Source organism: Pongo pygmaeus, chromosome 3, assembly GCF_028885625.2.
Source record: "Pongo pygmaeus isolate AG05252 chromosome 3, NHGRI_mPonPyg2-v2.0_pri, whole genome shotgun sequence".
Classification (NCBI taxonomy): Eukaryota; Metazoa; Chordata; class Mammalia; order Primates; family Hominidae; genus Pongo; species Pongo pygmaeus.
The window spans coordinates 12,538,832-12,564,032 of record NC_072376.2 but is presented as its reverse complement, the minus strand read 5'-3'; the positions used below and the strand labels follow the sequence as shown (position 1 = coordinate 12,564,032).

General features: G+C 40.7%; 2 protein-coding genes across 9 annotated transcripts in view; both read left to right on the top strand.

Moving 5' to 3' along the window:
• BOD1L1 (biorientation of chromosomes in cell division 1 like 1) overlaps positions 1 to 2,564 on the top strand; it is a 58,917-nt gene extending 56,353 nt beyond the window's left edge. For all 8 annotated transcript variants that reach the window (XM_054484611.2, XM_054484607.2, XM_054484610.2 and 5 more), the window contains one exon: positions 1,171 to 2,564. In XM_054484611.2, the coding sequence (XP_054340586.1) occupies positions 1,171 to 1,288 (118 nt within the window). In that variant the 3' untranslated portion in view covers positions 1,289 to 2,564. The remainder of the gene's footprint in view (positions 1 to 1,170) is intronic.
• On the top strand, positions 1,583 to 25,201 carry LOC129034515 (uncharacterized). Its single transcript, XM_054484053.2, has 5 exons — positions 1,583 to 1,628; positions 1,980 to 2,041; positions 22,968 to 23,065; positions 23,325 to 23,692; positions 24,157 to 25,201. The coding sequence occupies exons 1-5, from the start codon at positions 1,583 to 1,585 to the stop codon at positions 24,405 to 24,407; spliced, it is 825 nt and encodes a 274-aa protein (XP_054340028.1). The 3' UTR covers positions 24,408 to 25,201.

The window sequence follows — 25,201 nt, the reverse complement described above, 5'->3', positions numbered from 1 at the left end:
TTGGTTTTCCAAGTCTTATTCATTGAAAGGACATTTACTACCCGTTTGCCATGTGTTTGGGCATTGCACTAGGCACTGGAGTTAGAAAAATGAATAAATCTCAGCAGCTGCCCTAGAGAATCATTGTGTCTAATGGGAGAGATATATGTGTATAAGACTTTCAAACTGTTTTGGCAACAACCCACTATAAGAATGTTTTGCAATACAGCTGGTGCTCACATTCCTGCTGCTGTAACTGAAACAAAATTTTCATGAGTCAAATTTAATAGATGTGATACAAGTGGCATTTTCTGTTGTGTCCTATTAACATGTTGTTTTAAAATATTGATTGTAACTTGCAGTTTGAAAAAACACAGCAGATAAATTACAATGGTAAATGCTGTGGTAAAGACCTAAAGTCTTCATATCAATAAAGTCGCATTTCTCTGTGGGGGATTCCAAAGATGGGGTATCTTGCTTTGTGATGTGGAAGGTGTAGGACTACAGGCCCAGATGGTGCACAAGTAGAAGGCAGAACTATAAAAGGCTCTGGATGATTTTCTCCTGAAAGCATCAGAGACCCAAGAGGAACTTCATACATCTCTAGGACAGTAACATGATTAATTGGAGTTTCCAACAAATAATTTTAATCACAGACTATATCAACGGTATGCTGGTGATAGGGAGATTGGTTAGAATGTTCTTCTGAAATTCCCGTGCCTTTTCTAACACAGCTATTTTCTGTAATACTGTACTACGAAACGTGATTTTACACTTGGTCCGACCTAGGTTGCAATCCTGCTGTGTTCTTGCTAGTTGTTTGAACTTGGGACAGTTTGTATATTGGTGGGACCCGCTGTTGATGTCTTTGTTTTCTAGATGAAAGAACTAGGGCCCAGAGAAGGAAGTGGACTTGAGCACCATCAGCACCTAGAGTGTGGTAGAGCTGGAACCAGAGCACAGGCTTCAAACTTCTCTTCCAGTGTCCTTTGTTTGTGTGTGAGGTTGACAGCAAATAACCAGTTAGTTCAAGCTCTTTGCTAAGTAGCTCCTTTTCGTTTATAAATGTTACTGGGTTTTTCTCTTCTTAGCTGTCAAGTTCAAAACTCTTCTGTTTTTTTAAGGAACTCCCAAGTTATTTGAAGCAGCTGCTTTTAAACCTCACCATTGCCTTGACTTTGCTTAATGCAGATCAAAGACACAGCTCTCCCCTTCTATCAAGCGCAAGAGAGAAGTCAGCCCTCCTGGGGCCCGAACAAGAGGCCAGCAAAGGGTGGAGGAAGCCCCTGTGAAAAAAGCGAAGCGATAATCCTGACCACTGCTGCCCTAGACTTATGGAGGAACACAGTGGAGAGGAAAGAGACATGCCTCGGTGGCTATAGGCTTCTCTTTAACCAGGAAAAAGATATGCATGTGCTGTAAGTCCCTAGGTGCAAGCTTTTTCTTGTTATGTTTTAAACAGCTTTATAAACTATTGTTCATAGAAGATATTATGTACATTTATTTCAGATAAAGGACAATAAGTTTACTTTGTATCTGAACTCAAAACAAAGTAGTTGTATATTTTAACATTCAAAATTGGGATTTCCCAATGTGACACATCATGAATGCAAACCCCTCCAGCCCATCAGACGCCAGGCTGCCTACTGGTAATCTGTGTATAGTATATAAACATGTAAAAATAGGTTGTATTTTACTCTATGTATGATGCTAATCAATGAACACTTTATTTATTTTACAGAGAAAACTTATCTGTGAACTTTACTATATATCTGTTTATTTTACTTTTTTTTTTTTTTTTTTAATAAAAAGGGTTTTAAATGCTATGCAGTCATTAGTAGAAAATTTTTTAGGACTCTGCCTGCCCTGTAACTATCTTAATATGATCTGGCAGAAACTCGCATGTATCCAAGTAAAGTAGTTTAGCTAAAGAAGGGTCCTTCGTTGCTTTTCTGTTCACAGTTGTGGCTCTGTTTTTTAAGAATGTAACTTGTTTTTAGATTATACTTGCATCTGTGACTTTACTACCAGCCACATTGACATAAAACAGGTTCTGGTTCAGGTAAAGTTGTGTCAGTCACCTGCAGCAGAAACCCCTCTTCATTCCTCTTCTCTGTGTTCATTCCTCTTCTATGTGTGCTTCTGAAGCTTCTACCAATACTCTTTCCATATTGTCTTTTTCAGTGAAGAGAAATGCATTCAAGATTAGGTCCCTCCTGTCTATCCAGTTTCAGGATTTTATGTTGTTTTATACACAATTATTTCAGTATAGAAACTGGCTTTATTGCCAAGTGTTTTTTTAAACATGTTTTAACTCTCATATGAGCAAACTGTCCAACTTCAGTTTTTCATAAGATTAAACTTCTTACGATCAAATTTGTCTCTTGCAATGATGTGATGAGTTGCCAAATAATTGAGATTATTTTAAAATGTTTTGTTCATATTCTTGTTTTATAATTAAAATTTACATTCACTGTGTATGGGTTTTTTTTTATTTTGACTCTTAATGTAAGGTGGATATTTCTGTCATTTTACATGGTTTCTTACTGAGATTTTATATATAAATTATAAAATGTTTACCGAAATTTGAGTGGTAAGAATTTTATTTGTGTGTTTTAAAATGTGTCTGCATGAAAACCATTTCTTCTCTCTAAATAATTGGTCTTAGCTGTGTCGTTCCGTGCTCACATTCAAATTTGAGTCAGTGATGGCCTTTCTCAGTAGAACTGAACTCGGTAGAACTGAACTTGGTAGAACTGAACTTTAGATCCAGAAAGGCCTTTAGAGACGAGGAACATGAGAGTTTCTCATTTTTATGTATATGGATGATTTTTAACCAAAACTCAAAAATCTAAACTGATTTGTCTTAAAAGTAAGAAATGCAAATCAAAGCCACAGTGATGTACCATCTCACACCAGTTAGAATGGCTTTTATTAAAAAGTCAAAAAATAACAGATGTTGGCGAGAAAAGAGAATGCTTATACACTGTTGGTAGGACTGTAAATTAGTTTAGCTCTTGTGGAAAGCAGTTTGGAGATTTCTCAAAAAATTAAAATTAATTACCGTTTGACCCAGCAATCCCATTGCCAGGTATATGCCCAAAGGAAAGTAAATTGTTCTACCAGAAAGACATCTGCACTTACATGTTTATCACAGCACTACTCACAATAGCAAAGACAAGGAATCAACCTAGATGCCCATCAACAGTGGATTGGATAAAGGAAATGTGGAACATACACACCATGGAATTGTCTGTAGCCATAAAAAGGAACAAAATTATGTCCTTTACAGCAACACTGATGCAGCTGCAGGCCATTATTTAAGTGAATTTACTCAGAAACAGAAAACCAAATCTAAAATACAAAATGTAAGTAAAAAATGTAAAAAGTAAAAGGGTAGAAGCTGAACTAGTTTCCAAGGTTCCTGATTCCTTGGTCACAGCCTTTGCACTCGTCAGTTTTAGACTGGTTCACCAGGAGTGCATTCTGAAAATGCAGTCTTACTGTGACACTGATGTTATTCAGTTTAGTAATGGCTGCTGTGGGCATGACCCTATAGGGACCGAGTAGTTGGAGTGTGAAGAAATGCTGCCTCTCGATAAAACTGGAACTAAATTGTGGAAATAAATGAAAAATTTTAAGATGGGGAAGTCCGTTAGACCACATACCTTCCGATGGTTCTAATACAAGACTTTGGAAATAGGTGGAAGCAATTCTTAGTCATCACAATGATTTGCTACTACTAGTATCGAGCAGAAGGAAGGAGGTCAGGAATGCAAAACATCCTGCAATTTAGAAGACAGTCCCTGATTCCAAAAAAATATCCAGCCTAAAATCCAGTAGCTTCCACTAACTCACTGAGAAGCACTTGCAGACCATCTCCAGATTTGACATTTCCCAGGCCTTGGCTTGGTTACCACTGCCACTGCCACTGCCTCACTGCTTCTCCATGAGCAACATGAGCAACCTGAACAAGTGCCCGCCTGCTCTTCCCGGAGTTGAGACAAGGCTAGAAGGATCACACAAGACTTAGTGAAGGCAGCAGCGTGCCCTGTGACTGAGGGCGATGTGGCTCACAACGATGGCCGGTTCCTCTTCATTTGAAGTTGGTCATCCACAACCACAATCCTTCCCTGCCTGCTTCAGGCCTCTTTCCTCAGGGTGGTACCACTTGACCCCTACCACCTAGACTTTACTTAAATACTAGAATCTACTAACTGAGGTTTACCATAACCATGCCAATTAGGAATGGTCATCAGGTTACACTCCTCTTCCCAATGAGATCTCATGGCAAGTTGGTGGCAACACAGACTGAACTCTTTGTCTTCTAACCCCCAGGCCAGAGCTCTTTATATGAAAGCCCATGGGAGGGAGGCATTGATCTTTCCACCTCAACAGCAGGCTCACTGCTCTTAGGACCATAATATATCAGAGCCCTTCCCCAAACAGCTCTGCCAATGATAAAACCTAACTGATTTGAGGTCAGAGGGAGATAGTTCTAACTAGAAGAAATGCTGGAAAATGTTGCTTTTTTATTTTTTGGTTTTTTGGATTTTGGGATGTCTTGTTCATCATTTGTACAAGAGCACCTTACATTTACTAAAATTACTGTGTAGCCATCTTTGTATGATTAAATCAAGAACAAGATGCTTTTCAGAATACAGTGACAGATACTGTTCTCAGGGGAAGAAAATAGTTCTAGAACCAGCACTTTTCCCACTGAAACTGCTGTGCTGGGAAAGGACACATTTGTTGAGCTACTACTCTGCCCAGCACTAGGGACTCAAAATGTTGGCTCAAGTCTCAAGGGCACAACCACATGAAGCAAACAGCTGGGCTGCACTGGCATTGTCAAAGAACAGCAAACGGGAGAAGAATACCTTCCTTAGAGAAGCAGGACAAAGGACTAACTCCTGGCAGATGAAGGGAGGAGTTTATTTTTAAAAGTCTCAAATGGAGTTTCAAGCAAGGTTGGAACCTAAAGAGAGTATTTTGGAAGCTGAAGAGCAGGGACGACTGGAGACAATAATGGATGCCATTTTTACCAGTAAGTCAACCTTTCAGAAACTTCCTGGAGGAAGATACAGACAATACTATCAATATATCTTGGCATTACACAAAACACTAGTTCCAAGAGATGCTTCCTCACATGATAGCCCTTCTTGGAAGTTCACTGTGCACATTAGCAAATATAAATTCTAAGAAATTATGAGAGGAATCAGGTTAACTTTGTTGAACCCAGAATTTTCCAAGGTTATTAAACCTTACAATACCTGCTTTCTTTCCCTAAAGCACACACGCAGAAACTTAATTTAACATCCATGGAAATTGATGTTGCACAAAACTTTGAAAACCCTTAAGAGTTTCAGAATAGCCCTGTGAAAGAGTATCATACACCCAATTTCATAGCTGGGAGAATTTAAGCACAGGGCCGTTAAATAGCTTGCTTAAGAACACACATATGAAGCATAACTAGGATTGGAACCAAGGTCTTGTTTGAGGACATCCTCCACTTCATTCACCTAGCCAATGCCCACAACAGATCTAAGTGGAAACAGCTTTCCCTTGACATTCTCTTGGAATATGTTTGATTTAAAAAAATAAATAAATAGCAGCAGGCATGGTGGCCCACACCTGCATTCCCAGCACTTTCGGAGGCCAAGGCAAGTGGATCACTTGAGGTCAGGAGTTTGAGACCAGCCTGGCCAACATGCCAAAACCCCATTTCTTATGAAAATACAAAAATTAGCCGGGCGTGGTTGTGCGTGCCTGTAATCCCAGCTACCTGGGAGGCTAAGGTGGAAGGATTGCTTGAACCCAGGAGGCAGAGGTTGCGGTCAGCTGAGATTGCTCCACTGCACTCCAGCCTGGGAGACAGAGGGAGACACCATCTCAAAAACAAAACAAAACAAAACAAATGTTATAAAATCTTAATTTTTCTTTATTATGTGAGCAATGTTTTGATTGTAGAAAATTAAAAATAATAAAGAGGAAAAAAAAATCACTGGTAGTCCCAAAGTCAGATATTATCACTATTAACAGTCTGATGTGTAATTCTTCCAGGCCTTTTTCTATTTACCTATATTCAAAACTCATATACTACAAATCATTGAATCTAAAATGCTATTGACCATAAAATGCCCATGCACCATTACTTTGTATGCTATTAGGAAAGAGAAACACTGTAACACAAAAATTAATGATATTCTTAACAGCATGCATGAATCAGTTATATCAGCTTGTTGCTTTAAGATGTCTCTCCTCGGTTACAAGGGATTTGGTGATTTCTCCACCTTCAGCTGTATGATTTGTCATGTTTTAGGCAATTCTTTGCATATATCTCAGGAACAAAATGTAACAACATCACCTACTTGTAGATATCTTCCTTTCTTAAGTCACAGAAAGCACTTGGTTGTTGCTTTCTGCGAAAATATAGAATCATACTTCTCCTTTCCAACAATGAATATTTGCCTCATTGATATAAAATGTATTTCTCAGTCCTTGGTTCCTGTGCCTTTCCGAGTATACAGTAACTCTGGTTTATGCCAAGTCATACTCTAACCTTTTAAAAAACTGTAATTGGTATTTAAAATCAAAGGATCTAGAACTAATGATATACATAATTCAGTTGAAGTGATATATGAATAGTTAGGAACAATATCAGGCATGGCAATGACAACTATATCATAATTGTCACTTGTTCAATAGCAATTTCAAGACACATTCTAACTTCAGAGCTGTTAAAATACAGGGGAAAAAGCTGCCTTTGAATTAATGAAATAGTAGATTCTTTTTTACATAAATGAGATTTTACATATCCACCTTTTTGCCCTTTTAAAAAATATGTCCATCCCGGGGCCGGGCGCAGTGGCTCATGCCTGTAATCCCAGCACTTTGGGAGGCCGAGGCAGGCAGATCACGAGGTCAGGAGATTGAGACCATCCTGCCTAACACAGTGAAACCCCGTCTCTACTGAAAAAAAAAAAAATGTAAGTCCATCCCTTATCCCAATTGTATCACTCTTTTTCCGCCTCAAGATTACCACCATTCTAAATAAAGGTTTATTATTTTATAGCTGTTTATCAGTTTTACTACATATGTATATATCCCTAACAATATATTCAGTTTTAAATTTTTTTGCTTTCCAAATAGAATCATTTTTTGGATCATTTGAGACTTGCTTTTGTCTTCTACATTATGTTTTAAAATTCATCTATGTTAATATGTATAGCTCCAGTTGGATTCATTTTCACTGCTGTATAGTATTCCATTGAAGGAATATATATTATCTCAGTATACTAAGACATTCACCTCTTACTGGTCCTTGGGTTATTCACAGATTAATTTGCTTTGTTTTAAACATTTTTATGAAGCTTCTGTATGGTAGAGTTTCCTAAACTTACAAATTTTGTTGTACATATAGAAAGTGGTATTTGTAGGCACAGGATATAAGTGGAAGGACCAGGCTGGTTGCTGCCTAAAGAGACTATCAGCCTGTTAACCAGAAAAGCAGACCACTCAGCTACTTTGAAGCTAGGGAATTAATATATCTTTACACCTGCATCCATTCTTTGCACTAAGATATATACAGCTTTCTGCTCCATGGTCCAGCTGCTAATTCCTAGGATAAGCATATTTTCCGTTTTGGAAAATAATGCCAAAATTTTTCCCAGATGCTTGTACCATATTGTACTTATACCAGTAGTGTTTAAAAATTACTTCACTTTCTAACATTGAGTAGTACAGGACTTCTTGATTTTCGCCTGTCTAGTAGGGATAATATATCTCATTGTGGTCTTTATTTGCATTGGTTACAAGAAGGTTGAGCATGCTTTCATGTGCTTATTTTCCATCCTTATTTCCTCTTCTGTGAAATGTTGGTTCATGGTTTTTGTCTATTTTTCCATTTGGTTATTTGTGTTTTTCTTATCAACTTTTAGGAGTTCTTTATATATCTTTATATATTCAGGATATTAATCCTTCATGTATATGTGTTGCAAACATATCCCTCCCCCAAACACACACACACACACACACACACACACACACACATGGCTTATGTTTTCACTTTCTTTATGGTACTTTTTGATGAATGGTTTTTAATTTTAATTAATTGATAGAAATTTAGCCTTGTGGCCAGCTTTTTTTGAGTCCTAAAGACTCAAGATCAAATAGATATTCTAAAAGTTTTAATGTTTTGCCTCACATTTAGTAGATAGGAAAGGAAGAGCTTTGACAGCAAGCCAAGTATATAAAATAATCTAGGTCAAACTCTCCCAGGTACCCCTAGATATTAAAAGATGGTCCAAGGCCAGGAGGCATCTTGCTGAAGACAACTCTCCACCTGTTTCTTGAGTCCTCCTCATGCAGTCTGGACTGGCTGCCATCTCATGCTGGAGGCTCCTCTAATCATTGTCCTAGGGTTACCCTTCACTTCTCTTCCCATTGGATCTCCTAATACCCATATCCTATGTCTTCCTCTTGCTTGTGTACTCCTGTATTTTACTGAAGCAGGGGTAGCATTCTGAGCAAAGGTCTGTGCAACAGCATAAAGGATTAACTGTTAAATCAGACTCTTGAATCAGAGATCTTACCCAGCATCAGGCTTTACAAATAAATTCAAGGATATAAGTAGTTGCTAGGCACAAGTGAAGCACACAGGTCCAAGCTAGCCAACTTATTCCCAGGCCCTTTATCATCAGGACACACATGTGCCTAGATTAAAACATGAGGTCTCAAAAAAAAATCTGGAGCTCCATTATTTAGAAGAAAGCCATTTCAGTCATGGAACTTCTCTATTCATATGGTTATATAACTTGTGTGATACTTTCCAGGAAACCATGTCCCACATATCAATAGATTCTAAGGGATTTTACTTGGTTTTTTGTTACCATAAGCAATTCTGAACAGACCAGGTATACCTTGCTAAAAGCATCTCATAAGTGCCAACTCTCCTACTAGTAAACACCACTAGCTGTTTTCCTGGAGGTCTATCATTATTAGCAAGTTTACAAGGATTCGTAACTAAAGGTCACCTTTCTTTCAGAGGGGTGTACCCCTGGTATTGGATGCAAGGCCTGATTCTAACTATATTCAGGTTACCATATTATAGGAAATAAATTTTGGACCTTGTTTCAGTTATGGTCCAGTCAGTTATTAGAAACTGCACCAGCTATTTGAATAAATAACTGCTGTTTATTTTAATGTGTTCCCCAAAGTTCATAGGTTGGGAATTTAATCCCCAATGCAACAGTGTTGAGAGGTGGGACATTTAAGAGGTGATTAGGTCACGAGGGCAATGGATTAATGTCATTAACATGGGAGTAGGTTCGTTATTGTGAGAGTGGGTTTGTTATAAAAGTGAGTTCAGCCCCCCTCTTGCTAGCTCACGCTCTTTCCTTTCTGCCTCCCACTTTCCATCAAGAGATGACTCAGCAAAGAGGCCCTTGAAAGATGCCAACCCTTTGATCTTGAACTTCCCAGCCTCCAGAACGATAAGTAAATCTCTGTTCTTTACAAATTACCCAGTCTGTGGTATTCTATTATAGCAGCACAAAATATTAAGACAATAATTTAATGGGAACTAGTTAAATAGCTATTAGAGAATTAAGAGGGGAAAAGGTAACACTGATATAATACAGAGTTATTTCTGAAAGCAACCAGGACTATCTCCGGGCTTGGAGAACAGAAAGAGAAAAATTGAGGTTATTAGAAGTTTGAAGGAGAAGCCCTCCAGGGATGGGATTTAGAACCTAAGGAGAGGTGCTACCCAGATAGTGCTGGTTATCTTTGAGAGAGGACGACCAACGTGGCTTGTCCTAGGAGAGTGGGTGGAAAATTGGAAACTGGAACCAAGTGCAACTGCCATCATCTGCCATTACTGAGATGAAGAACTATTGCTGAAGTGATGCTAACAAAAGAGTGACCAAACAAGAAATAAAAAGTCTTTTCAACCTCAGCCTTCTGGACTTCTTCAGCATCCCCTATTGACTGAACTTAACAGTGGGCCTGCTGGCTAGGGAGAAATCTGGCTTGCAGAATCCCAATCCTAGCACCGTAAAGCAGAATATGGAAGAGTGAGTTTGGAGATAAGAGACAATAGCTTAACAATCAGCACAGCCACACTTCTGACTCTTCTCATCTATCCCATCTTTCAATACATATTTCAACTTCAATATAACAAGAACAACCTGTGGCAGCCAGGCACGGTGGCTCACGCCTGTAATCCCAGCACTTTGGGAGGCCGATATGGGCAGATAATGAGGTCAAGAGATTGAGACCATCCTGGCCAACATGGTGAAACTCCATCTCTACTAAAAATACGAAAAGTAACAGGGCATGGTGGTGTGCACCTGTAGTCCCAGCTACTTGGGAGGCTGAGGCAGGAGAATTGCTTGAACCTAAGAGGCAAAGGTTGCAGTGAGCCGAGATCATGCCACTGCACTCCAGCCTGGTGACAGAGCAAGACTCCATCAAAAAATAAAAATTAAAATTAAAAATTAAAAAAAAACCTGTGGCTAGCGGATATCGCTTATTCTTTAGTAAACCCAGCAGTGCACATTAAGTATTCAATTCAAGTATGTAATTAATCCGGCATCTGGGTGTTTCGCTGCAGTAGGGTCATTATAAGTACCTAATATTGCCATGCTATCTAAAGTAGAAACTCCAAATACATTTTCCAAATTCTCCAGAAATCATTTGTGTCCTCATTTGCTCAGTTTACATCTGAAGGATCAGCTTCTCAATTAGCTTTTAATTAATGCATTCCTTATGACCACTAGTAGAATTTGTTCAATGCTGCTTTAAAAAATGTCATTGATATGGTTTGGCTCTGTGTCCCCACCCAAATCTCATCTGAAATTTTAATCCCCATAATCCCCACCTGTCAAGGGAAGGATCTGGTGTGAGGTGATTGGATCATGGAGGTAGTTTCCCCCTATGCTGTTCTCATAATACTGAGTGAGTTCTCATGAGATCTGATGGTCTTATAAGTGTGTGACAGTTCCTCCTACACGTGCTCTCTCGCACCTGCTGCCACATAAGACGTGCCTGCTTCCCCTTCTGCCATGATTGTAAGATTCCTGAGGCCTCCCCAGCCATGCAGAACTGTGAGTCAACTAAACCTCTTTCCTTTATCAATTATGCAGTCTCTAGTAGTATCTTTATAGCAGTGTGAAACAGGCTAATAAAATTATCCTTTCCAAAATTAGTTGTTCTTATTTGAAGACACCAACTTGTCAGTCTTCAATGAGTCTTACTCAAAATAGTTAAACTTTTTTTTTCAGCCAAAAATAAGTACAAGAAGAGCTTCCCTTTCCTTCTTTGAACATTGATGTTAATTTCTTCCTTGTCATTTTGGGTTCTCCGGCTCTTCAAAAAATTATTTTCCAGTAAACACTGACGGAGTGTCAGAGGATATAACTGATCATTTCTAATTCCTAAAAGTAAATCAATGGGAACTTACTGGGCCCCTACTTCCTTCTGACCCAAATGCGGATTGACTTTAGAGAGATGACTTGGACAGAGGTGCCTTGCTTGTCCTTTTGATGCTTCACTCACAACTCTTTTTGACTTTACAGGAAACACACATCCCTATCCCCACTTCACCTGCATTTGTGTAAGGATTCCTCTGAAGGCTCCTCAGACTTCCTCCTTTGACAGTTGCCAGGACAGCTCCAACCCATCTGTTCATCTGACATTCCATTAAGCCCGTGCGTTACCACAATATCCTGTTTTTCCCTTCCTGTTTCTAGCCACACTTACTCAGATGGAATGACAGAGTTTGCTGCAAATTCCTTGACATAAATCTCTCCAGTGAGATTTCTCCCCTTACCTTAAGCCTTTTTCTCTGAAAGCAGAGCCCTCTGGCCCTTTCTCTTTCAAATCCCAGTCCAAAATATCCCATAATGGAAATAAACATCTCCAAGTTAGGCCCCAGAATATGATTTAACAACAACAAAAGAAACTAAAATATGCTATTTGTGCTAAAAGGCTGAGGGAACAGCAATGTTACTTAATGATGGCGAGTTAACACACATTTCACAGAGCTAGCTGTTTTAGCAGGGATCCTAATGTAGTGACCATGATCAGGGTGACTGAGAGCAAATCACTTGACCTCTCTACCTCTCAGAAATTCTGATACCTGACCTGCCAATCTCATGGGGTTGTAATGATGGTAAAATGAGACCATTCATTTAACAAATATTTGCTAAGAGCCTACCATGTGCCAGGCCCATTCTAGGCCCTAGGGACGTGACAGTCGAGTCATCTAAAACATTGCATTTATGAACTTCCATCATATGGTTGCATGTAGATGTAGACTGGTTGTTCTCATTGCTATATAGTATCCTATTCTGTGAATATACCACACTTGATTTATCCATTCCACTGTTGAGCATTTGCATAATTTCTAGATTTGGAGCTATTATCAAAAAATGAGGCTATGAACATTCTGTCATATGTCTTTTGGTGAACTTATGTATGCATTTCTGTTGTGTCAATTCTCTTTTAATCTGGCTAATCATGTCAAAGGAAGGTCCAGGTTGGTGCTAGCATTCAGTGACATCTCTGTAGCCCTTGTCAATGTGTCCTTATAACAAATAGCCAACTTCATGTCCACAGCCTTCAGCATCACACTGTAGCTAGCTAGAGATTGTAAACACTGTTTTATTTATTTATTTAGTTTTGAGATAGGATCTTACTCTGTCACCTAGACTGGAGTGCCATTGCTTGATCTTGGCTCACTGCAGCCTCGAACTCCTGGGCTCAAGGGATCCTCTAACCTTAGTCTCCCAAGTAGCTGGGACTAAAGGCATGTGCCACCATGCCCGGCTATTTTTTTTTTTTTTTTTTTTTTTTTTTTTTTTTGAGATAGGGTCTCGCTATGTTACCCAGGCTGGTCTCGAATTCCTGACTGCAGGCAATCCTCCCAATGTGCAGGGATTACAAGCGTGAGTCACCACACCTAGCCCCAAATATTGTTTTGTCTGCATTTTTTTTTCTTTTTAGAGTCGGCGGTCTCACTCTGTCATCCAGGCTGGAGTACAGTGGTGTGATCATAGCTCACTGCAGCCTCAACTTCCTGGACTCATGAAATCCTCCCATCTCAGCCTCCCGAGTATCTAGGAATACAGACACAGACCACCATGTCTGGCTAATTTTTATGCTTTTAGAGATGAGGTCTTGCTATGTTGCCCAGACTAGTATCGAATTCCTGGCCTCAAGAAATCCTCTTGCCTCAGCCTCCTGAGTAGCTGGGATTACAGGCACAAACCACCTCCTCCAGCTTGCTTTATTTATAAGTTTAAATTACATATGGCAAGAGATTAATTGTACTCCATTTATTTATTATTTATAAATATATCTATATTACTCATACGTTATTTATATAAAGGTTCCTTAGAAAATAAGTTCTTATCAGACTTAACAGCAAGTTAGAGATGGCAGAAAAAAGAATCAGTAAACTTGAAGGTATATCAATTCATCTGGCAGTTTTTAAAAGTAAGTCATTTAAAAATATCCATCTGTCTCAACTTCTCAAGGATTTTGCTACTGCAATTTTCTCTTCTGTCCTGGATTATCAATTGTCACTCTCTATTGGCTTACTTACTAGCATGTATAACAGTATATTATAGTATCTTCCATCTAAAAATAAATCTCTAGATGCAGGATCCCCTCCATCTTCCATCTCACTGCTTTGCTCATCTTCATGCCAAATTCTTTAAAGAGTTACCTGTATTCACTAACTCTGCTTCTACCTGTACTATGTTCTCCTCAACGCATTCCAATCTGATGTGCTCCCTTCACTCTGCAAGATGGTTTCTATCAAGGTGACCAATAACATCCATTTTACCAAACCCAAGGGCCATTTCTCTATCACATTGCTTGACAGCAGCACATATTACCACTGATCATTCTCTCCTTATGGCAACAGTTTCCGGTCTCAACTTCCTCAAGCTCCAACCTCCCCTGGTTCTTCCTACAAAACTAATGATTCCTTCCCAGTTCCTTTGGGTGAATGTCCCTCTACTAATAAATCTGTAAATGTTGAAAGACCCTGGTTCCTGCACCTGTAGTTCTCTCTGGCCAGGCTACAGTCATTTTCCTGGGTGACCACATCCAGTTCTATCGATATCACCTATCATCTTAGCACTCCCAGATTTCTATTTCTAGCATTGAACTTTTCTTGAAATGCCATTTTCACTGCTGATTATTTTACATCTCCAAGTGGATGTCTAATAAGCATCTCAGACGTAATACATCCCAAACTGAACACCTGCCTCCCACCCTCTCTCCCACCAAGTCTTCTCAGGTCTTTCCTACCTAGATCAATAGCATCATTACTCACCCAGTCTCCTAAGCCCAAATTCAGGAGATACCTTGGATCTCCTAGAGTGAAGGACTCTTTCCCTCATCTCCATCCAATCTATCTAGTTCTTCAAGAATACTGACAACTCACAGAATGGGAGAAAATATTTGCAAACTATGTATCTAATAAATGATCAACATCCAGAATATATAAAGAATTCTTGAATCTCAACAACAAAATAATAAACAACTAAATTCAAAAATGAGCAAAGGCATCATCACTGGCCATCAGAGAAATGCAAATCAAAACCACAATGAGATACCATCTCACACCAGTTAGAATGGCGATCATTAAAAAGTCAGGAAACAACAGGTGCTGGAGAGGATGTGGAGAAATAGGAACACTTTTACACTGTTGGTGGGACTGTAAACTAGTTCAACCATTGTGGAAGACAGTGTGGCGATTCCTCAGGGATCTAGAACTAGAAATACCATTTGACCCAGCCATCCCATTACTGGGTATATATCCAAAAGATATAAATCATGCTGCTATAAAGACACATGCACATGTATGTTTATTGTGGCACTATTCCCAATAGCAAAGACTTGGAACCAACCCAAATGTCCATCAATGATAGACTGGATTAAGAAAATGTGGCACATATACATCATGGAATACTATGCAGCCATAAAAAATGATGAGTTCATCTCCTTGGTAGGGACATGGATGAAGCTGGAAACCATCATTTTCAGCAAACTATTGCAAGGACACAAAACCAAACACTGCATGTTCTCACTCATAGGTGGGAATTGAACAATGAGAACACTTGGACACTGGAAGGGGAACATCACACACCGGGGCTTGTTGTAGGGTGGGGGGAAGGGGGAGGGATAGCATTAGGAGATATACCTAATGTAAATGACGAGTTAATGGGTGCAGCGCACCAACATGGCCCATGTATACATATGTAACAAACCTGCACGTTGTGCACACGTACCCTAGAACTTAAAGTATAATAAAAAATAAAAAGAAAAGAAAAAAATGAGCAAAGGACTTGAATAGACGTTTCTCCAAAGAAGACATACAAATAGCCAAAAAGTACATGAAAAGATGCTCACCATCACAAGTCATTAGGGAAATGCAAATTAAAACCACAATGAGATGCTCTTCATAATGATTAGAATGACTATCACAAAAACAAAAAATAACAAGTATTGGTGAGGAAGTAGAGAAATTAAAATCCTTTCGCACCGCAAATGGGAATGTAAAATGATGCAGCCATTATAAAAACAGTATGAAGGTTTCTCAAAAAATTAAAAATAAAATTATATGATCTAGCAATTCTATTTCTGAGTACATATCCAAAAGAACATTAAGCAGATTCTCTAAGAGATATTTTCACACACATTTTTATTGTAGCATTATTCAGAACAGCCATAGGAGGGAACTAGATCAGAACCTGAATACTAGCAGGCAGGGACCACTGGGGGCCATTCTGGAGGCTGGCTACCATACGAGGTACCTCCATTTTATAAATGAGAAAATTAAGGCTTAGAATATTTAAGCAATTTGTCCAAGGTTGCATAGCTATTAAGTGGTGCCATTATTACATAATTATAATGTATTCAGCAACTTATTTTCCTTCATAAATGGATGTAAGATTATAGAATGTATAACTTCTTTAATGTTTCTATCACTTGAATTCTGAAATAGCTCTTTGCTTTAAAACTGTAATAAATATTAATCAGGCTAAAAACAATATATCATTGCAAAAGACTTTTTCAAAGCGCTTATACATATATTATGGCATTTTGAACAACATCACTGGGTTCTAAAATAGAACCCATTTTTTGTTTTTAGGAATCTTTCAAAATTTATTTTAGTTCAACAAAATATCCTAAATGGTAATATTGCAATCTTGCTCCTTCTTTCATTTTGCTGTAAGTTTCCATTTTAATATTTCATATTAATTTATTTTGATAAATAGTGTAGTTAGAAGTCTTAACCCAGTTCATAAACTTTCTTCTCCTCTCCACCCCCACCCCTGGTAACAACCGTTTTACTCTCTAGCTCTGTCTATTCAACTTTTTTTTACGATTCTACATATAAATGAGATAATGCAATAAAAAAAATAAGAATAGCCAAGAAGTAGAAGGGGCATTAATTCAACCAAAATGGACGAATGAGTGAATAAAGTCAATAAAGAAAATGTGATTTATACATACAATAGAATATTATTCAGCCTTCAAAAAGAAAGAAATCCTGCCACATTAATGCTACAATATGAATGAAACTTGAGGGCATTATGCTAACTGAAATAAACCAGTCATAAAAATATAAATACTGTATGATTTCATGCATATGAAATGTCTAAAGTAGTCAAACTTATGCAAACAGAAAGTATAAGCTTGGTGGTTGCCAGGGGCTGGGGTGACAGCAAAATAAGGAGTTGTTGTTCAATGAGGATAGAGTTTCAGTTTTGCAAAATAAAAAGTTTCTAGAGATCTGTTCCACAACAATTTGAACAGGTTCAACCCCACTGAGATGTACACTTAAAAATTGTTAAGATGGTAAATTTTATGTCATGTGTTTTCTCCTACAATTAAAAAAATATAAAATAATAAGCGTTGGGAGGATGTGGAGAAATGGAATCCTTGTGCACTGCTGATGGGAATGCTAAATGGTGCAGCTGCTGTGAAAAATCATATGGTAGTTCCTCAAAAAATTAAACAGAATTATCGTATGATCAAGCAATTGCATTTCTGGGTATACACACACACACACACACACACACACACACACAGATGAAAGCAGGGTCTCAAAGGGATATTTGTACGTCCATGTTCATTGCAGCATTATGTACACTAGTTGAAATGTGAAAGCCACATGTGTCCATTGACAGATGACTGGATAAACAAAATGTGGCGTACATAGAGAATGGAATATTATTCAGCTTTAATATGGAAGGAAATTCTGACACACGCTACAACATGGATGAACCTTGAAAACATCATGTTAAATGAAATGAGCCAATCACAATAGGACAAATATTCTGTGATTTTACTCATATGAAGTACTTAGAGTAGTCAAATTCATAGAGACAGAACATAGAATAGTGGTTGCCAGGGTCTGGGGAGAGGAGGAAATGGGCAGTTAGCGTTTAACAGGGAAAGAATTTTGGTTTTGCACAATGAAAACGTTATGGAGATGGATGGCAGTGATGATTGCACAACAATGTACTTAGTTTCTGATCTGCACACTTAAAAATGGTTAAAATGGTAAATTTTTTATATATATGTTTTTTACTTTTAGGATATTTTAAAAAGAATACTGCCAAAATAGGTGGCAATTCTGGCCATTCCCTCCATCTCCAATACTACCTAATCCAAGCCACCATCATCTCTTGTTTGGACTCTTGCACGAGCTTCTAGTTTGTCTTCCTGATTTTTCTTTTTTCACCCCACAATCTTCTTGTCATAGAAAAGCCAACGTAATTTTTTAAAAATGTAAATCATAGTCTGGTTCCCCTTTGTGTACAATTTTCCATGGTCTCCCATATACTTAGAATAAAGTTCATGCTCTTCACTAAGGCTTAAAAACCCTGCTTGATCTTGGACTCCAACTCTCATCACTGCCTCTCTCCCACTGTCCTCCGGCCACAGGAGCAAGCTGTTATGTCTGTGAGAACACTATGACTGCATCTTAGTCAGCTGGGGTTGCTATAACAAGCATACCATAGACTGGAGTCTTAACATTTATTTCTCACAGTTCTGGAGGCTGGGAAGTCCAAGATCAAAATGCTGGTAGATCCAGTGTTTGGAGACAGATGCTTTCTTGTTGTATCCTCACATGGCAGAGAAAAAGAGAGAGACAGAGACAGAGAGAAACAGATAGATGGGGGAGAGAGGGAGGAAGCAAGCTCTCTCTTGTCTCTTCTTGTAGGGGCACTAATCACATTCATGAGAGCTTCACCTTCATGACCTAATTATACCCTGAAAGCCTTATATCCTAATCCCACCACACTGGGGATTAAGATCTCAATCTATCACTTTGAGGAGAACACTTTCAGCCCATAATGGAGGTTCCCACCTAATGTTTATTGCACTATTTCTTCCTCTCTCTGAAAATCTCTTTCTCAGTCTTCACAAGGTATCTCTTTCAGATTTGAATCTCACCCATGAAAAGTAGCCTCAAGTCACCCTCTATCATATCACTCTGTTTTTTGTTTCTATTTTCATTTTTAGCTTTTCTTTTACATACAGAGGTACATGTGCAGGTTTGTTATATAGGTAAACTCATGTCATAGAAGTTTGTTACACAAATCTGTCACCCACATATTAAGCCTAATACCCAATAGCTATTTTTCCTGATCCTCTCCCTCCTCCCACCCTCCACCATCAAGTAGGCCACGGTATCTATTGTTCGCCTCTTTGTGCTCATGTGTTCTCATCATTTAGCACTCACTTATAAGTGAGAACATTCAGTATTTGGTTTTCTGTTCCTGCATTAGTTTGCTAAGGGTAATGGCCTCCAGCTCCATCTATGTTCCCACAAAGCACATGACCTTGTTCTTTTTTATGGCTGTGTAGTATTCCGTGGTGTATATGTACCATATTTTCTTGTCCATTCTATCACTGATGGGCATTTAGGTTGATTTCATGTCTTTCCTATTGTGAATAGTGCAACAGTGAACATATAGGTCCATATGCCTTTATGTTAGAATAATTTATATTTCTTTGGGTATATGCCCAGTAATGGGATTGCTGGGTCGAATGGTAATTCTATTTTTAGCTCCTTGAAGAATCCCCACACTGCTTTCCACAGTGGCTGAACTAATTACACTCCCACCAACAGTGTATAAGTGTTCATTTTTCTCCAGCTTCTGTTATTTTTTGACTAGTAATAGCCATTATGACTGGCATGAGATGTTATCTCATTGTGAGTTTGATTTGCATTTCTCTAATGATAAGTGCTACTGAGCTTTTTTTCATATGCTTGTTGGTTGCATGTATGTCTTCTTTTGAAAAGTGTCTGTTCATCCCCTTTGCCCACTTTTCAATGGAATGTTTGTTTTTTGCTTGTAAATTTGTCTAATTTCCTTATATATGCTGGATATTAGACTTTTGTCAGACACATAGTTTCCAAATATTTTCTCCCATTCTGTAGGATTTGCTCTGTTTTTTCTTTACTCTGTTGTTTTGTTTATTCTGTTGATAGCTTAAGTTTAATTAGATCCCATTTATCCATTTTTGCTTTTGTTGCAATTGCTTTTGGCATCTTCATCATGAAATCTTTGCCCATTCCTATGTCCAAAATTGTATTGCCTAGTTTTCTTCCAGGACTTTTGTAGTTTTGGGTTTTACATTTAAGTCTTTAATCATCTTGAGTTGATTTTTGTATGTGGTGTAAGGGAAGGGTCCAATTTTAATCCTCTGTATATGGCTAGCCAGTTATCCCAGTACCACTTATTGAATAGGGTGTTATTTCCCCATTGCTCATTTTTATCTGCTTTATTGATGATCAGATGATTGTAGGTGTGTGGCCTTATTACTGGGCTCTCTATTCTGTTCCATTGGTCTATATGTCTGTTTTTGTACCAGTACCACACTATTTTGGTTACTGTAGCCCTGTAGTATAGTTTCAAGTCAGTTAGTATGATGCCTCCAGTTTTGTTCTTTTTGCGTAGGGATCGCCTTGGCTATTCAGGCTCTTTTTTGGTTCCATATGAATTTTAAAATAGTTTTTTCTAGTTCTGTGAAGAATCTCATGATAGTTTAAAAGGAATAGCATTGAATCTAGAAATTGCTTTGGGCAGTATAACCATTTTAATGCTATTAATGCTTCCTATCCATGAGCATGGAATGTTTTTACATTTGTTTGTGTCCTCTCTGATTTCTTTGAGCGGTGTTTTGTGGTTCTTATCATAGAGATCTTTCACCTACCTGGTTAGCTGTATTCCTAGGTATTTTATTCTTTTGTGTCAGCTGTGAATGGGATTACATTCCTGATTTGGCTCTTGGCTTGGCTGTTGTTGGTGTATAGGAATGCTAGTGATTTTGGCGCATTAATTTTGTATCTTGAGACTTTGCTGAAGTTGTTTATCAGTTGAAGGAATTTTGGGCAGAGATTATGGGGTTTTCTAAATATAGAATCATGTTGTCTGCAAACAGGGATAGTTTGACTTCTTCTCTTCCTATTTGGATGCCCTTTATTTCTTTCTATTGCCTGATCACCCTGGCCAGGACTTCCAATACTACGTTAAATAGGAGAGGTGAGAGAAGGCATCCTTGTCTTATTCTGATTTTCAAATGGAATGCTTCCAGCATTTGCCCACTCAGTATGATGTCAGCTGACATCACTCTTTTTAAATTTTCTTCATAGTATTTATTACCACCTGATGTTTTTTTCATTGTTTTGTTTAGGCATTTGTATATTTATAGGTGTTCTTCCAACAGAATGTAGCCTCTTGAGAGCAGGAGTTTACAAGACCTTGAACTACAGATCCTAGAATAATGCCTGACACAAAATAAGAACTAGCTGGAAATTTCCCAAAGAGAACTTGGCTTAGCACTGCAAGGGCTTTCAGAATAGTGTCTTAGAGAAAAAAATATAATAAATCCAGAAGACTTTCATTTTGTTTCACAAGCATCTGAAACTCAGCACAATCAACTGACCATAGCATGTTTCTCTTTATCTACTCAAGCTGGCTCCTCCCCCTCCTCTCCTCCTCAAGCCCCCGAATACAACTGCCATCCACCCACTGTCAAATAGACAACCTAAATAAGAAAATAAAACCCTTCCAGGCGCGGTGGCTGTAATCCAGCACTTTGGGAGGCTGAGGCGGGCGGATCACTTGAGGTCAGGAGTTCGAGACCAGTCTGGCCAACGTAGTGAAACCCCTTCTCTACTAAAAATACAAAAATTAGCCGGGCGTGGTGGTGCATGCCTGTGGTCCCAGATACTCAGGAGTCTGAGGCAGGAGAATAGCTTGAACCCAGGAGGCAGAGGTTGCAGTGAGTCGAGATTGTGCCACTTCACTCCAGCTTGGGTGAGAGAGTGAAACTGAGGTTTGTTTTCAGTGCCGGAAATTTCTGATCTTTAGGGTGAAATACCTCAGTTTGTATCATGAATAAATTAGTTTCTAAAAAAACCATTCCTAGCCAGGTGCAGTGGCTCACGGCTGTAATCTCAGCACTTTGGAAGGCTGAGGTGGGTGGATCACCTGAGGTCAGGAGTTGGAGACTAGACTGGCCAACACGGTGGAACTCCATCTCTACTAAAAATACAAAAATTAGCCAAGCGTTGTGGCGGGCACCTGTAATCCTGGTTACTCGGGAGGCTGAGGCAGGAGAATCGCTTGAACCCGGGAGACGGAGGATGCAGTGAGCCGAGATTGCGCCATTGCACTCCAGCCTGGGTGACAAGATCGAGACTCCATCTCAAAAACAAAAACAAAAACAAAACAACAAAACAAAACAAAACATTCCTTTGGCGCCAATAAAACACACAGGGATGCCTGTGCCCTAAATGATCATCCAGCGAGAGCTTTGGTTATATACTCACAGCAAGCAGCTGTGGAATGCAGGACAGGGTAGGAGGTGGGCCAGGGCTTGCTGTGGCCTCCGTTCTAAAACTGATCCCAACACACCCGCGTCCTGCTCCAGTCCCTTCCCCTTGGCCCTGGAGCGAGGTGAGTCTTCAGTGGAGGTGCTGATCGTGCCTGGGTGAGTTTTTTTTTTAAATGAAACATCTCCGCTATTAGATCCCTGGCAGCGCGAGGCCGTATACACGAAACTAGAAGCAAAACAGTCCGTTTTGTGTACTGCTTATTCCAGTACCTCCCCATAAATGTACGCACAACCCTAGAGGGATGCCCGCTAGGTGGCGCTCGTTCTCCACCGTACCCAGGAGGGTTCGAGGCTGGCACGTCTTTTTAACACCCTGAGAGGTGATCTCCAACCCTGGTTTTTTAGGTAAGAAAACTAAGCCTCAAAGAGGGTCTTGCGTGAGGTCGCTTGGCTACGTCTCAGAACCGCGCGCACAATCTGGCTTCTGAACCTAAAGAGTTTCCATCACCTGGCTGTCTCTCTCTACACACGGTTTAGTTTGTTGATTATAATAAAATGGTGTGTTTCCTTCTTTCTACACAACGAGGTTTACGTTCAGATCCGCAGGCCTTGGTGTGATTTGTTTTCAAATGCGTGGAACAGAAAAAAAGTCATTAGATTTGTCTAAATTTTTTCTTTGATTACCTTAAATCCGAACGAAGCTCCTTTTCCAATAAATAAGCAATTAAAAATGGGTAAGGTCTATGATGGGAAACAATAAGTCTGAAGGTTAATGAGAAAAACCGATTAGAGTAGAAAATCCAACTGGATTTGACATCAGACAAAGCCTGATTTAAATCCTGACTTAGCCACTTACTAATAGTCAGGAGTCTCAGTTTCTTCATCTGTAAAATGGGCATAACAATGTTTTCTACTCATTCCAGTCCCAGGGGTGTGTACATTCAATGAAACAATAGGTTTTGGTTCCTGACACACTGTCAGTGAGCAATATTTGTTAAAATATAAAACTACCTTTTATATTATTATTTATAGTATTATAAGCTGGCCAGTTACAATACAGCCTCTCTCTGCAGTCTGATATATTTGGATTGTGTGCATGAAAAACGCTGCAGGACGCTGGATTACTCAGGAACGCAAGCGCCGGTGCTGGACGCTTGGGCTGCTTAGGCGGTTTGGATCGCCCTCGGGAGTCTGCGGATTGGGACCGACGGTCAGTGCTGGGCGCGACCTCTGCCTAGACTTGGCTCTGGGGAGCCTGCAACGCTGCCCCTCCCTCCCCTCGCCCCCCCCCAAAACACACACACACACACACACCCTTCACTTGCTCACTCAGTGAAGCACCGGCTTCAGAAGGCACCGGGTCCAAACCCTCGTTTTAAAGGTCTGGAAGCTAGAGAAGGCAGGTGACTTCAGTCAAGGTCACCGGCATCTGAGGGACGAACCCCGCATGGCCTTTCGTTGCTGGGCAGCACCCGGCGCGCGCGACCTCCGGCCGCTGGCGTCAGGGAAGGCGGCCCAGGGCACAGGTGGCGGGCGTCGGGGGCGAGGCGCGCGGTGGCGCCGCCAGGAAATCCCGAGCCCGCTGGGGCCTCCCGGGAGCGCGGGCACGTGCGCAGCAGCTTACGGCGCGCCCCCGAGGGCCGGGGCTTCCCCTTCCCCGCCCCCTTGGCTTTCGCAGTCAGATCCCGCTCTCCGCCCGCCGCCCGCGGAAGTCTCACCGAGCAGCAGCACCCCCAGCCCGGGCGGTTCCGGGGACCGAAGGGCGCCGCGCGTAGGGGGCCCGTAGGATCCAAACTGCGGAGGAGGAGCAGGAGGAGGGAGGAGGAAGAAGACAAAGGTGTGGAGAAGGAGGGGAGGGAGGAAGAAGGAAGAGAGGCCGAAGACTAGGAAAAAATGGGCCCGTGGGCGCGGAGGGGGCGCGGCGGAGTAGAGAGGCGCGGACGCCGAGCGAGCCCGGTGCTTCTCGAAAGCCTCACCGGCCGCCCCGCCGGGCCGCGCAGTTCCGCCAACTCCCGGGCCGGCCCAAGCCGGAGCGTGGCGCCCGTCGGGAGGTCGCAGAGTTCCTGGAGCTCACAGCTGAGCCTGAAGGAAGTCGCCCTCGATGGGCAGGAAGCGGGACCCAGGCACGCCCGCGCGGTCGCGTCCAGATCTGCTGTCCTCCGACAGGCGCAGGCCTGCTGCGCCTTCGCCACACACCCCCACTTCTGGGCCTGGACTCCGTAGTTACTCCGGGATATCTCTGGGCAGCCAACCACCTCCCCTCCCCCACAGTCTTTTCATCTTCACCCGACCCCTTCCTAGGAGCAGCTTCTAGTTGCAGCTCAAGACCCGCGAGTTCACCCTCCGCGCCAAGCACCCAACTCCCGGCTCTGCCTACAGTCACCCACAGACCTAATGATCGACTAAGCGCCGTAATGGCCCGAGATGACACCAGGAGACTCCCTTGCTGTGCGCCTCCGGAAGACGCGGAACGTAGCCCCTTTCTCACACTCCTGGGACACAAAAATACCCGACAACTCAAAGTCGCCGAACCACATCTTTTCATGCTTTGAAGACTTCTGCCCAAGGCTGTGGCAGGAGCATGTCCAACTGTGATTTGGGTTTCTTTTTAAACATCGAATCGAAGGGAAGAGGGGAGGGATTCGCAACTAAATGGTAGTTGTTTTCAAGCAAGTCTTTACCTAGCCCCAAACCTACTCTAGTATTCGGTCATTCAGCCCCCAAACATCTCTGCCTGCCTTTATGTTCGGATCTCACTCCATTATTTGTCAGCACCAAGTCCTAAACCCAAAAAGCGATCGCTGTACGGGACACCAAATCCATACCTGCCCGTCCCCTACCTTCCAGGCAACCAGTGTCAATCTCCTCACTATATATAATTCCCAACATCCCTGCCCGAAGTGAGGAGAACGGTAATTTAAATCATACAGCGGGGGAGGAGAGGACACACTGTTTTTGAAAGACTGTAAGCATTCTGCTCTGTTCCACTCTGCGTCCTACACTTGCTGAGCACTGACACCAAATTTAAATGGCATTCCTTCAAAACTGATGTAGTTGTAAAGAGCTGTAAAGGGCAATGACCTCAAGTGGATGTTTTTTCCCAGGTACCCTACAAGGTTTGCACAAAGCAAGAAAGCATCACGTAGCCGAAATGCTGAAAAGTATAGATGCTGCGAAACCTCATTCTGAGACTGAAAACTATGAATAGTCGGTGTATTTCCTTCTGCGGTGCAGAAAAAGACCAACCAAAAAGAAAGCAACAAGGGGAAATGTTATTTATTTTAATGACACCAAAACTACCAATCCTAGCAATTTAATAAATTAAAATCATAGTCCTTTAAATGTA

What these genes read in the sequence shown, in the direction of transcription:
- LOC129034515 (XM_054484053.2), top strand. Translation starts at nt 1,583, where the DNA reads ATGAATGCAAACCCCTCCAGCCCATCAGACGCCAGGCTGCCTACTG. An exon ending in AGACGCCAGGCTGCCTACTG is followed by an intron (nt 1,629 to 1,979) that starts GTAATCTGTGTA and finishes ACTTGTTTTTAG; the next exon opens with ATTATACTTGCATCTGTGAC. An exon ending in TAAAACAGGTTCTGGTTCAG is followed by an intron (nt 2,042 to 22,967) that starts GTAAAGTTGTGT and finishes AAAACGCTGCAG; the next exon opens with GACGCTGGATTACTCAGGAA.